The 13,379-nt window shown below is 36.2% G+C and overlaps 2 protein-coding genes across 2 annotated transcripts; one reads left to right on the plus strand and one right to left on the minus strand.

The window, feature by feature from the left end:
- Positions 1 to 490: 490 nt before the first annotated feature.
- On the plus strand, positions 491 to 8,512 carry LOC140825566 (ribonuclease II, chloroplastic/mitochondrial). Its single transcript, XM_073187415.1, has 14 exons — positions 491 to 877; positions 1,609 to 1,768; positions 1,869 to 1,982; positions 2,055 to 2,132; positions 2,200 to 2,331; positions 2,471 to 2,692; positions 2,930 to 3,112; positions 3,499 to 3,561; positions 3,705 to 3,811; positions 3,889 to 4,038; positions 4,711 to 4,870; positions 5,641 to 6,036; positions 6,871 to 7,095; positions 7,781 to 8,512. The coding sequence occupies exons 1-14, from the start codon at positions 561 to 563 to the stop codon at positions 7,901 to 7,903; spliced, it is 2,430 nt and encodes an 809-aa protein (XP_073043516.1). The 5' UTR covers positions 491 to 560; the 3' UTR covers positions 7,904 to 8,512.
- A 517-nt stretch (positions 8,513 to 9,029) lies between these two features.
- LOC140825567 (receptor-like cytoplasmic kinase 176) lies at positions 9,030 to 12,798 on the minus strand. The gene is made up of 6 exons (XM_073187416.1): positions 12,248 to 12,798; positions 11,302 to 11,657; positions 10,755 to 10,890; positions 10,477 to 10,619; positions 10,221 to 10,344; positions 9,030 to 9,750 (listed from the first exon to the last, which is right to left on the minus strand). Exons 1-6 carry the CDS (start codon positions 12,303 to 12,305, stop codon positions 9,293 to 9,295), a joined length of 1,275 nt encoding a protein of 424 aa, XP_073043517.1. The 5' UTR covers positions 12,306 to 12,798; the 3' UTR covers positions 9,030 to 9,292.
- Positions 12,799 to 13,379: the final 581 nt, after the last annotated feature.

Here is a 13,379-nt window from a genome sequence, read left to right on the forward strand (position 1 = left end):
TTATACAAATAAAAATAAAAATAAAAAAGGGCTTTCAGAACTAAAGTCTAAACAAATATTAATTTTCTGAAAAAGTATTTTCTTTATGTAAAATACTTTTATACATCTAAGGTTTTAACATAGAATATTAATAAAATTTTAATGTTGAATTTACATATATTTAAGTTCGATCTCGATTTGAAATTTAAAAATTAAATATTTTGCTCAAAGTTCTAATTCAAATCCAGACATGTGAATGTTGGTGAACTATTCATGGAAAATAAATTTTAGAATAGATATAACGATGGTTCACACATTTGTTCAATACGTTCACAGGGTCGGAGGATGAGGATAAAAGAAGCCCAGTGCAAGGTTAATGGGCCTGAGTAAACGAGTCAGATATGTTATCGGGTCACATTTCCGAAAGACCATCCATATTTGGGCCTAAATTACTGATAATCCGGGTAGAATTCAATGATGATGATATAATACTGATAAAATAAATGTTTGTATATCTTCTTGCACATTTCCGACCATCTGTGGGAGCAAAACATTCGCCTTTTTTTTTAATTTAATTTTCTATGTTAAATGAACTCTTCAATTTTCCCTCTCCCAAGCTAGAACATATGGCGGTTCGGGTGATTAACGGCGGTGCAATAATCCGCTTCTGTGCGGCGTCTCCGCCATTTGCCGCTTCGATATGTTGTTTAAACCAGCACAGGGCTGTTCAATTCCATTCCTCCCATCGGCTTTCGATTTTAGGACGGTGTCATTATCAGCTTCGATTTGGCTATGGAGGTCTTGCGATTCGGAGGTGGTCAGCACAGAGTTTGGTGGATATGGTGGTGGAAGAGCTCGAATTACTACGCCAGCGAGGTGGAATTCGCGCGTCAAACAAGTATGGTGTCTATATTCGAATATTTCTGTTCTAAAACGATTTTCAAAAAGGATGTGACGAAGTTGTTTGCATAATTCTATAGTTGGAAGTAGTATGGTGGCATGAACTTCGCCGTTGACATGAAGTGTGCCGATGGCATGCATAAGATGTTTTTCTCAAATTTTGGTGCTTTCTCTGAAGTTGAGAACTTGTCAAAGTTTTTTTTATAATCGCTAAGCTGAAGCGTCCTGTTAACAGGGAATTTTTGGGGGTAGTGTATAATATAGTCAAACTATTAAGTTTTATGGTTTTGTATTTTTTCTACTATTATTTTGAGGGAACTGATAATTGAATCAATAATCAGAAAAATACTGTTTAGAGTTGGCCTCTGAATCAGAACTAAGAGACAGAAACGGCATGATCACTTCCTTAGGAATAAGGTATGAAACGTGTTGCCGTAATACTAGAATCTCTAATAATCATCTAAAACTTTCTATCTCAATGTAGATAGAGTGGAAGTTGATGTTTGGCTTAAATCATTTTCAGAAAATGTTTCAGCTGTTTGCGTATATTTGGTTGAATTTTTCAGTTTAGTTTCCAATGAACTTAATATATTGAAGATATAAAGTTTGAATTAAGTGGTGCTGAAATTAATCTGCTAACTTAAATCTGTCAAAGCATGGTGATTCTTGGATGAACTGATATAGTAATTTTTGCCTGCCATAGTTTTATGCGAGATTCATTTTTTGCAGATTGGAACTGAAAAGTAGTGAAGAGATTATTGGAAATAAGTCTGGGAAGGCGGTGCTGCAGAAAGGATTGCTGCTTGAATTCAAGAAAGACCCGGAGAGGGTATTACTGGCAGTTGCGCAGAAACCAGATGGCAAGAAGAATTGGATGGTTTCCGACCAGGTTTTATTTGAAATGCCTAGTATGGCATTTGTTATTGGTTTCTAGGCTTTGGAATTTTCCCTTTTTAAGAGTGCTGAGCTTTTGGATTTTGTTTATGCAGAATGGTGTCATGACATCAATTAAGCCGCAACAAGTTACTTTCATTGTTCCTGGTGCCAATAACTTTGACCACACAGAGATTGCTGATTTCATTCAGAGAGCACAAGACAATTTGGTAGTTTGATGGAGTTGAAGTGATGATTCATTAGATTCTGGGTATAATTCCTTTAAAAGGTTTCTTTTTCAGGATCCAGCATTGCTCGAGTTCGCTTGGATTGAGCTTATTGAAAAGAATGAATCAATAACAGTGGAGGCTTTGGCTGAGGTATAACTTTTGGAGAATCGCTTTTAAATGTTGACGTTCCTCTAATGACATCAATTCATTCTAGCAGATGATTTTTGGTAGTGCGGAACCTCTTGAGAGCTACTGTGCTCATTTGTTGCTTTCAAAGGACGACATATACTTCACAGCTCTGGAGGCTAAAGGTTCTTCTTATGTGTACGGGCCTCGGCCTGGTGTTCAGGTTTAATAAATTCTTTTGTTCCACTTGACATTTTTATATAGTTATCACTCACAATACTTTATTATTGGAATGTCATGGAACTCTTCTTATCTACTTCACTAACTTTGCTAACCAAGACTAAATGACTTTGAATTGTCAGGTTGAAGAACTTGTGCGAAGGAAGCATGCCAAAGAGGCTGCTGAGAAGGAACTTGAAGAGTTTGTTAAGTTATTAAAGTCTGCCAAGGGCATGCCTTCAAATGGGAAGCCCCCAAAATCTACATGGACGTCTGAAGATGATTATTTAAAGAGAATTATGTCTCTTAAAGCATATGCACTAGATGATTGTAGGAATGAAGATGAAAAAAGAACTGCTGGGATGGTAATTTGTTGACGTTCTTGACCTTCATTTTTTGTTAGTAATTTGCATAATGTTGGGATAAAATGTTGAACAAAAACAATATAAGATTTTCGTGGAAAAGATGACTTTAATTCAGCTTATCTAATATTCAAGTTAGAGGAACATAATAGCATCATCAATAATGTGTCAACAATTATATTATTTAACTATGTAAAGATAAAAGTCTAGAAAAAATTATAACACCTTCTCTGCTGGCAGATATTGAGAGCCATGGGATTGGCTAAAACATCGACTGCGGCAGTCAATCTACTTATCGATATTGGGTATTTTCCAGTGCATGTAAATCTTGATTTGTTAAAGCTAAACATTCGCACGGACCATCCAGATGAGATTCTGACAGCTGCGGAAAGTATTCTGTCAGAGTTACCGGACCTGGATAAGGTATCTTATGTTACGTAAGTTGTTTTTAGTTTTTATCAAAGATGATTTCCTATTTGGGGGTGTCGTATCTACCAGGCTTCTAGTGAGTCAATACCCTCATAAAGCAATCACTTTGGCCAAGTAGTAAGTTTTTATCTAGCATCACTCTTCGCAAAGTAGTAAGCTTTTATCTAGCATTACTCTTCACAGTATTTCTTGTCAGGAATGAATGCCGTTCATGTGTTCAGGTACTTTGAGAATGTACTAAGAGAATGTGATGATGTATAGAGAGACATGTGGAAGTAGGAACAGTTGTTCTAGAATTTCTTATGATACAAGAACAGGAACTCGGATGGTTATTTTCTTATTCTTATTCAACTAGATCTCGTGCTTCCTTTTGTTGTCAGGTTGACAGAAAAGACCTTACGCATCTGAAAGTGTATGCAATAGATGTTGATGAAGCTGATGAGGTACACCTTTTTGTCCTTCTTTGGAAGGTCTATGATTGATATGGTGTGAGATTTTTGCTTTCGTTGAAGACCAAATATATTAAGCTTACATGTGTGCACAAGTACTTGGAATATACCAATGTCTGATAATTAAGCATGCGCAGCTCGATGATGCATTAAGTGCAACAAGGCTGCAAGACGGCCGTATTAAGATATGGATCCATGTTGCGGACCCTACTAGCTTAGTTGAAGCTGGGACTGTGATAGACAAGTATATTTATCTTCATGTAAAATAATTTTTCAAAATTGATACTCCAGGCATTATGTGATATAGTTTTTGGTATGTAGAGAGGCATTGAAGAGGGGAACTTCTGTGTTTTTACCCACTGCTACATATCCCATGTTTCCTGAGAAATTGGCCATGGAAGGAATGAGCCTGAAGCAAGGAAAGCAATGCAAAGCAGTGTCAGTTTCTGTTATTCTGCATTCTGATGGCAGGTAAGTGGTCAACACCTTTATGTGGTGATATTTTAGGTTGGTTGTTGTTTTTTCACTTGGGATTCTGTTTTCAGTTTCTTTGCTTTTACCCACTCATTTTGGAAATTTCTGCACGTTACAAGGCTCTCTCTTCAACCGTAACATCACACAACCTTCTGTTGTAGAGGAGTACCAGTCATACTTTCAGACAGTGTGGTCTGTTACATTGCCGACACCACATCTGAAATCGCCCGTTCCTTGTCATCTATCTCCAGAAGGAAATTATGAAGCGTTACTGGACTTTTTAATTTTGTAGGCAGTATCATATACATTTATGGAGAAGTTTACCTTACTATATAATGATATATCGTATAATATATATTTTTCCTGGCGTGAGATAAAAAATCTTCTCGAGACCGCCACTCTTTGTTTATTTAGCAGAATATTTGGTAGTAATGTGAATTAGTCATTCCTTGTCATATACGTCCAAAAGAAAATTATTTAGTGTCACTGGATGTGTCATTTATAGTGGAGACTTTTAACCTTTCTATTTCATGATATTCAGTATATATACACATGAGGCAAAGTTCACCTTTATATTTTTTGATTGGCAGTTTGGCAGTCTTATTTTTCCACTGAATGAGATAAGAAATTCTTCTTGATAATCACCTTACTGCTACAGTTTGTTTATAGTATAGCAGAATATTCAGTGGAAAACTCAATTATCAAACCAACATATATGCTAACATATGAGAGTGCGTCAGAACTTCTACATCTGAACCTGGAAGAGGAGGTTGAACTTCGACTTCTTTCTGAGGCTGCTGCACTCCGGTTACAATGGCGTAGACAACAGGTATGTGTTACTGTAGCAATGAGACCAGTTTTTACTGCAGTTAAGCTTTTATTTCTTTTTTGTACTTGGCAACTAAATTTAAGGAAATAGGTTATATTGTTGAAACATGAATGCCACAAGTCAACATAACTTCATATTTTCTGGCAATTGTCAAAAAGAACAGTGTAGGTTCATTAGACTTATATTATAGAATGATACAGTTTGACCATATGGATGGACCTGAAAAAAGTACCCGGCTCTGTATTTTAATTTAATAAATTGGCTTGTTAGGGGAGTCACTTTTCTTGATTGACTAATCTAAACATGTAGTGTCTACCTCTCTCCTATTTGTTTTCTTCATCACCTAAGTTACGTTTTTTTCCCAGTTTTTGATAGTACGCTCATATATGTTATCCCGTTTTCAGCTTGCATTAATATGCCCCATCTAAAAAAAATCTGACGATAGCTATTTTATGCAGCTCTTTGTATGATTTGTGTATTTTATTCTTGCTGCTTCAATTGATAACTAAACTATTGTCTTTCATTGTACATGGGAAGCTGTATGGCTCCTACTCTGCCTCACGCTTTTACCTGTTCTGCTCTATATAGAACATAGTTTCTTGTATATAGTTATATTATCATCAACCATAGCACTTGTCATTGTCTTTTACTTATTTCACGATTATATTACATTATGTTATCATCAAGCGCTGTCGTTGTCGTTTACGTATTTCATGATTATATTACATTTTATTACATCATGGAATCAACTTACAAACTGCCTTGTGTAGGGTTCAGTAGACACATCTACAATAGAGACCAGAATAAAAGTTTCTAATCTAGATGATCCAGATCCCTTGATCAAGCTGTATGTGGAAAATCAGGCAGATCCTGCAATGCAGCTTGTGTCTGAGATGATGATACTTTGTGGCGAAGTTATAGCCACTCTTGGTTCTTTGAAAAAAATTCCTTTACCATATCGAGGGCAACCTCAATCAAGTATGGATACATCTGCTTTTGCTCATCTTCCTGAAGGCCCTGTCAGGAGTTCTGCTATAATCAAACTTATGCGAGCTGCTGAACTGGATTTTAGGAAGCCTATACGGCATGGAATTTTAGGACTTCCGGGCTATGTTCAATTTACGTCTCCGATACGCAGATATTTGGATCTCCTGGCGCACTACCAGGTGTATTTTTTGGTTGAAATTCTATTTCTTTCTTTTTATAATTTATGTATATTTTGTAGTGAGCATTTGTGAAAGAAAAGATACACTTGCCATAGATGTAGGGGTGGCCATTGTGCATACATGGAGTTTTTAAGTTGCAAGCATTTTGTTACGGGTTTGGGTTAATGGGTAGTGGGATGGGTCCAAATACAGTAGTTATAGAAATAGCATAGAAAAAAGAGGGGTATTAGTTATTTTGGGGGAAAGGCAGTTTTTGTTTGGATGTAACGTTGCTGACAGTTGCTAGGGAGAGGGAAGATTATTCTGTGAGGAATGTTTTCTGCTCTATGGGGCCATACGCTTTGTGAGGATTGATCATTATCGTTAAGTAATTTTTCTAGTTTAGTTAATTAAATTACAGTTTCTTTTATAATCGTGTTTTGAGTTTGTATCACATTGTATGTTCGTCTTGCTGCCTTGACTCGCCTGGACCATCTGAAATTGTCTTGATATTTTTTTTTCTTTACAACCAACACAAAGGCTTATATGCTCGGTCTTCTTTACCCTATAAACTGTACCCAAAGGATTAAGGAACCGTATATGGGTCGTAAAAATCATGTTGCCTAGTGACTTAGAGCTATCAGGTGTCACATTAGACACCTTAGAATATATTTCCGAGCATTCTACTGGTGGATGAAATTTGCATTTCTGTCATTTCTTTCAACAAGTTGGCATACATCTTCGTGAGTACGAGTGCCTTCTATATTAGATTGTTTCTTAAATATTTCTACCAAGAGCTTGATATCTTACCAGGTTGCATGAGTATTAATCAAGCTAGTACGTTTATAATTTTAGGTAAAAGCTTTTCTCAGGGGAGATTCTCCTCCCTTCTCAGCAGGACAATTGGAAGGGATGGCTTCTATGGTAAACATGACTACTAGGGTCGTAAAGAAACTCACCAGTAGCAGCCTGCGATATTGGATAATAGAATATTTGAGAAGAGCACCAAAAGGCAGAAAGTTCTCGGCTTTGGTTCTGAGATTCATCAAAGATAGAGTAGCAGCAATACTTATAATGGACGTAAGTGTTATATTTTCTTATACACCAATTAAATATTTTATAAATTTTAAAAAATATTTATCCATTAACATGATACATAATAGAGAGTAACCAAGAATATCAACAGAATTATGGATCTTACTAATGTTTAAACCATAATTTATATGGATGGAACAAACATAATGAAAACTAAAGTTCAGGCTAAAATTCTCATATCTAACTGTGCTTTTATCAGTATATTATTATATTAATATCATGAGCGTTTAACATTTTCTAAACCTGAAAAGTTATACATTAGTGGAATAATTCACCCATCCCGGGGATTAATTTCATTACATGAATGCCATTCATATATCTAAATAATTGTGTCTTTTCTTTGAGTTATGGAAATTGAGTGTTAAATAGAATTTCTAACACTTTTAGTGCTAAACATAACTAACAGTTTTATTTGAAAATTTGTTTAAGTTATATCTTGGCTATGATACTATACATTTTCTTGCGTTTGTTTCCATGCTGGCCTTGTTTTTGGAAAATCTGGTAACACCTTGATCCTTTACCAGTTCCATGGCTATGATTCATAGACGAATTGTTGAAAGCTCCATCTCAAGAATCATAAAATGGGAACTTCAGTTCTTCAAATTTGTTCAGCAGAAAACAATCTGATGCGCTTGGTAATGACTAATCTAACCAATTATGCCTTGTCTAGGTTGGACTTCAATCTTCTGCCTGGGTATCCCTTGGTGTACATGTTGGTGATGAAGTGAAAGTTCAGGTGGAAGAAGCATGTCCTCGCGATGATATTCTTACTCTCAAGGAGGTTCTAACATGATAAGAATCTATGCAAACGAACTGCCGGGACGCCTGCCATTGCGGTTTGGTTTGCAATCAATGATCAAGCAATCCTTTGAAGGTACGGAATACAGATCAAGTGACGCAATATATGCTTTTGAAGATATTCTGTTCAAGGTTTAAGTTATCAGAGGCAAATGGCATGCACAGGCCTTGGAAACTCGGGTACTTTTATTCCCCACCAATCCGTGGAATAAGGATTGTAAGATGGTTTCTGCAGAAATAGACCTGAATTTTTCGGGTGGTTTTTGTACATTATATTCTCTGGTGGGGAATTAAAAGCCTGATGTCCCCAGCTGCAAAGATCTTTTTTCCTATTTGTCGAGGGGGTCTGCAAATATAGCAAGGTTCTTTTTTATAATACCAGAGTTCATCTCTTCACTTGAAATCACTTCCGATACAAACAACTCCGAATTCCTTCGATATGCCATGCGGCTGTCGTGTTACTTTTTTGATAGTTTGTATAGTATTACTTTATCCTCCAACCATACTTAGTTTTTGTAATGAATTTATTTTCATTAAAAAAACTAAGAAAAAGGAGAAGATAGTTGTGTGCATTTGTTCTTTCGTCATCGTTTGTCCTTTCTCTTCTACCGTTGTCGCTAAGTACGAATAATTTCTTGCCATACTCGAGTTGATAGATTAATGTGTTTGATTTATAACTACTAATGTCATTTGGTATGTTTTTTATAAGTGCTATGAAAAGCATACTACATATTGACTAATGTAACCACCTATGCTACAGATTTAGTTAATGGTCTTTTCTTTTGTTTTAGCTGACCTTTCTATTCGGCGGCGACAATTTGAATCTTCAAAATACGTAAGCAGAAATTTGACAGATAGACCCCATGTTGACGCTCATTCCATTAATTGAAAAACACAACCGCACCACATATTAATATGAATATATATCTTTTTCCGTTAGCTGTTTCGTTGCCATAAAAAAATTACAATTTTGGATTTTTCCCATTTTACTAATTTATACCGTACGAGATGACAGAGAACAAAAGATATGAACATAGGATTTCGATCTGCATAATAATAGCAGAGAAAAGGGTGGATGAAGATCAATCAATTAAGCGAAGTTGGGGAAATCAACCAAGAGAAGTAGAACAAATGCTTTCATTTCCAAAACAATGCTTCAAAGATCTTGCAACATTTTTCCAATACCATTGAATTAACAGATTAAAAAGCTGGTCGCAACTCCAAATTAACAAATAGATCCTCTCCTAAGATATCTAAAACCAGAGATAGGAATTGAAAGAAAGAAAAAAAAACTATACAACCATCTCAAAAATAAGCAAATAGCGCACACAGATTTTGTTCGTCCCTTACTTGATAAGTAACTTAACCTTGAATCAAAACAAGTTCATGCGTAATGTACAGAAGCCGAAGGTCTTGGATAAGCCACTTTTGCTCGTGTTTCACCAGCAGCACTGCTCCTGCAATACCTAAGTCCATTACTAGGTTGGCCACGTCGACTTGGTGGGCAATCTTTCTCGTCGTTTTTTGAAGAGTCCTTTGAATCTTGGATCTGTTCTAGAGCTGTAACAACCTCATTCATGTTCGGTCTTAACTTGGGATCCATGCATATGCATTGAAGAGCAAGGTTAGCTGCCTTTATAGCTCGAGCCATTGAATATTGGCCTTCAAGCCGAGGGTCCATAATACGGAAATTTCTGCGTTTGTTTGTGAGATAAGGTTTAGCCCATTCAACGAGATTATGTTCTCCCGGGGGACGATTCTTGTCTACTGCTTTCTTACCTGATAAAATTTCTAGAAGAACCACACCAAAGCTGTATACATCACTCTTGGAGGTTAAATGGCCTGTGCAAGGAGAATACATTATTTTCTTGGGACGAAATTGCCACTCGAATGATTTCTTAGAAACCAATATAAGTGGCCACATAGATATCGGAGATAACACTGTCATGTATTCAAGTCCATTGAAAACAGTATAATTGAATGGGATCCCATGGTGAAATTTAAGTTCTTAAGGCACAGTCTTTCCCTTCTCAAGTAAAATTATTTCAGAAAAAATTCAACAATTTCAACTGGTCGTTCCAAATTTTACTTGAATTCTGCGTGTATAGTTTTCAAGCCTAATAGATCTTTGTAATTCAAAATTTCAACTTGCGGTAATAGCAAGAAAGCCAAGGAAGAGCATAGAAAATATGTATAATGTAAGCTAGGCATGAAAATTCATAAACTTGTGTAAATTCGACAAAACACGGTGTGGAATTTTGGTCACGTTGATTATTGTTAATTAGAAAGAATTACGTGTAATCTGTACGTACCGGTTGATAGGTACTCAGGAGCAGCATATCCGTAAGTTCCCACGACTCTGGTCGAGACATGGCTCTTATCACCAGTAGGCCCATCCCTGGCCAACCCAAAGTCAGAAAGCTTGGCATTGTAGTTCTGTGAATCCACAAGCACAAAAACGAGTAAAATTACGTATTAAATAATATAAATTTTAACTTGATTATGAGAAACCATTCTTCAAAAAATCAGTAAATTCCAATAACGCTAGAGAAACAAGAAGTTACAAACCGAATCAAGAAGAATGTTAGAAGTCTTGAAATCCCGATATATTACTTTTGTCTCTGCATTGTGAAGAAAGGCTAGCCCCCTAGCAGCACCAAGAGCAATTTTCATTCTTACTCCCCATGAAAGCGGCTGGAAGTAAGAACCTCCTGAATCATCATAAACTCAAACTAACAACTATGTTTTCGACCAGGTAAACATTTTGATAATAATTGCATTAACTTTAAACAGAGATAATGTGATCGAGATCATAGCCAATACATCCTAGTTTATGCTGCACTCACTTCTAAATATGTGATTTTCCATGCTGCCTTTGGGCATGAACTCGTAGACCAAAAGTCGGTGGTCATCCTCCACGCAGTAACCAATTAATTTTACAAGATTAGGATGACGTAGCTGCCCAAGATAGTTGATTTCTGCCTGTTGATTTGAATGAAACAAATAGCATCAAGTATATTTGTCAATGTCCATAATTTAAATTATTATAACCATTCAAGTGGAGTGATATATATGCTCCGACTGGGGGCAGTCTGCTTAAATCGGCAGCAGAGTAATCTCCGAACACAAAGATATGATGTATAACAAATCAGAAAACCGCATTTTCATCAAAGTTGCATGCTGTAACGACTAGAAGATATCATGGTTGTTATTTCTCTCGCTTTTACACAAGTCAATTGCATGCAAGAATTACAGGAAATCAAATCTAACAGAACACGAAATCTCTCCCAACACAATGGGAAAAAAATGTGTGGGAGCACCAGTAGACATCAGATAAAAACTGACAAACCCTGAGAAATGCATAGAAGATAAGCACATGAAAATTGTACATACCAACCATTCCTTGTGACCCTGCCATCCGTCGTGGTTCAGCTTCTTCACAGCTATCACCATACCGGATCCAGCTTTTGCAGCTGAAAGTGAATGCTCCTCTATCCATCCCTTGAATACGGAACCAAAACCCCCTTCCCCCAATACGCTGTCGGGACGAAAATTTCTTGTGGATGCCTTGAGGTCATTGTATGTAAAGCTTTTCAAATTGGAAGACTGCAATATCTCACCCTCACTTCGAGGAGTTGGGGGTACAGAAGTAGAAGAACCTTTACTGCTTGAATTACTTAACTCGGTCCCATCTTTGCTGATACTTAACTCAGTCCCATCTTTGCTGACCATTTTGAAAGAGTTCACGCCTACGTATATTATCCGGTAAGGTATACAAGCCAACAGTAATAAATATCTAGGGAAACCATGAATCTAAGAGAACTTCAAATTTTCCAAATCAATTTGAAAACAATTAGAAAGTGTCGAACATTATTTACACCCGAATCTTGAATTTAGGTGAAGAAAAAAAATTTAACGATAAACACTTTGGTAGTTTTGCTTTGAATGATGATCACAAAGAAATGTCGACATAAATGATAATGAGAAACATAAGTGCATCCATTATCATTCAGCTACACTAGAATATTATACTTTCGGCTGATTCTTATAGTCGCCAATGGTTTCTCCCATAGATCCAAGAGATAGTTGGAACACTTCGTTACACAGGAATCATGTCTAAAAACTAAGCTTTAAGGTAGATATTTCTTTTGCAAACAACATATTTTACGGGATACAATTTCGAGTGGTTCCAAGCAATGATTAATCGGCTTTAAACAGAAATGAAGAAAAATTGCAAAAACTTGCGATCTTTCTCCATTTTCCTCAGCAAGCTAAAGAGAATCATAATGTCTTCACTCATAACCAAGATTTGAAGCAACGAAGAGTCAAAACAAATTACCTGTGTCAGAATGAAAAAGGCTCTCAGATTTAACTTGGCTACTCAGGCAAATCCCCATTGCAACTCCCAAAGACTAAATCTTTCTCAACGGTAAACAGCTAAAAAAACCGGGCCCAATTCCACAGCCCACCTCAAGATTTTCTCTAGTCGTTAGATGCAAAAATAACAAACTATCTGAGCTCAGAGGAATGAATGAACAAAAAAAACATCCATTATCATCCCCAGCAATCTTCTGAACCCAGATTTAGAGTAAAACTTCTGTTTAGTTTTCTAAATCCTGGAAGGGTTTCTGCACCTGGTGTGTGTTTCTCTGCACTTCATGCCAGTTCTGGTTGAGAGAATGAGTAAAGACACTTGAAAGGTTTGATCTTGAAGAAGATTACGAGGTCATGGGCTTTAAGGTTTTGCCTTGTATATTTTATTCAGAAAAGATGTGCAAATTCTCGTTTTTGTTCTTTTGCCTGTATCCTATGGAAATTGCAAAAGCAGACCTTTGTGCAAAGTTCACAAGATTTGTGTTGACTTTGTTGTACTTATAAGGAGACAAATGTGAGGCGAGGGTTCATTATCTTTACTCAAAAAAACACACACCTACGTTGAACTTTGCAAGCAATTTCGTTTCACACGGCTGTAAATTTGATCGATTACTCAACAATATAAGTTACATGTACCACTTCAATTTTTTTTTTAGAATGGATAAAATATTTATGAAATCAACTCATCTGCAATTACATTCCAAATAAGGGTAAAGAAACAGTAAGTCATCCACCCAAGAAGCTAGAGCATGAGTAATTTGAGTAGTACAAAATTTATGATTCCAGCTTTGAGTCTGAATTCGCTGATATATTTCAAAAGAGAACTACAACTTGTTCTTTTCATAGCTATGCTCTTGCAATACTCTACAATCAACTATGAAGCTTGAAATGTCTCTGTCTGGGCCATTGACTGCTGTGACAACCATTTGACAGAAAACTTTTATTTAGTTACCAACATTTGAACTAGCATTTTTAATTTAAAAACGATAATTTCTTATCAACTTGAATAAATTAAGAATATTAGTTCTTTTTTTTTTATTAAAAAAATTAAAGCCATTATAAATTACATAAGTGCGTTGAAGAACTAAAATGGTGTA

This window comes from Primulina eburnea, chromosome 3 (assembly GCF_022965805.1).
Source record: "Primulina eburnea isolate SZY01 chromosome 3, ASM2296580v1, whole genome shotgun sequence".
NCBI lineage: Eukaryota > Viridiplantae > Streptophyta > Magnoliopsida > Lamiales > Gesneriaceae > Primulina > Primulina eburnea.

Excerpts from the sequence above, each read along its gene's own strand:
- LOC140825566 (XM_073187415.1), top strand. The coding sequence starts at position 561 with ATGTTAAATGAACTCTTCAATTTTCCCTCTCCCAAGCTAGAACATATG. Across the intron at positions 2,693-2,929 it reads AAAAAAGAACTGCTGGGATG|ATATTGAGAGCCATGGGATT; the intron begins GTAATTTGTTGA and ends CTCTGCTGGCAG. Across the intron at positions 6,037-6,870 it reads ATCTCCTGGCGCACTACCAG|GTAAAAGCTTTTCTCAGGGG; the intron begins GTGTATTTTTTG and ends TTATAATTTTAG.
- LOC140825567 (XM_073187416.1), bottom strand. The coding sequence starts at position 12,305 with ATGGGGATTTGCCTGAGTAGCCAAGTTAAATCTGAGAGCCTTTTTCAT. Across the intron at positions 10,620-10,754 it reads GGAAAATCACATATTTAGAA|GAGGTTCTTACTTCCAGCCG; the intron begins GTGAGTGCAGCA and ends ATGATGATTCAG. Across the intron at positions 10,345-10,476 it reads CTAACATTCTTCTTGATTCG|AACTACAATGCCAAGCTTTC; the intron begins GTTTGTAACTTC and ends GTGGATTCACAG.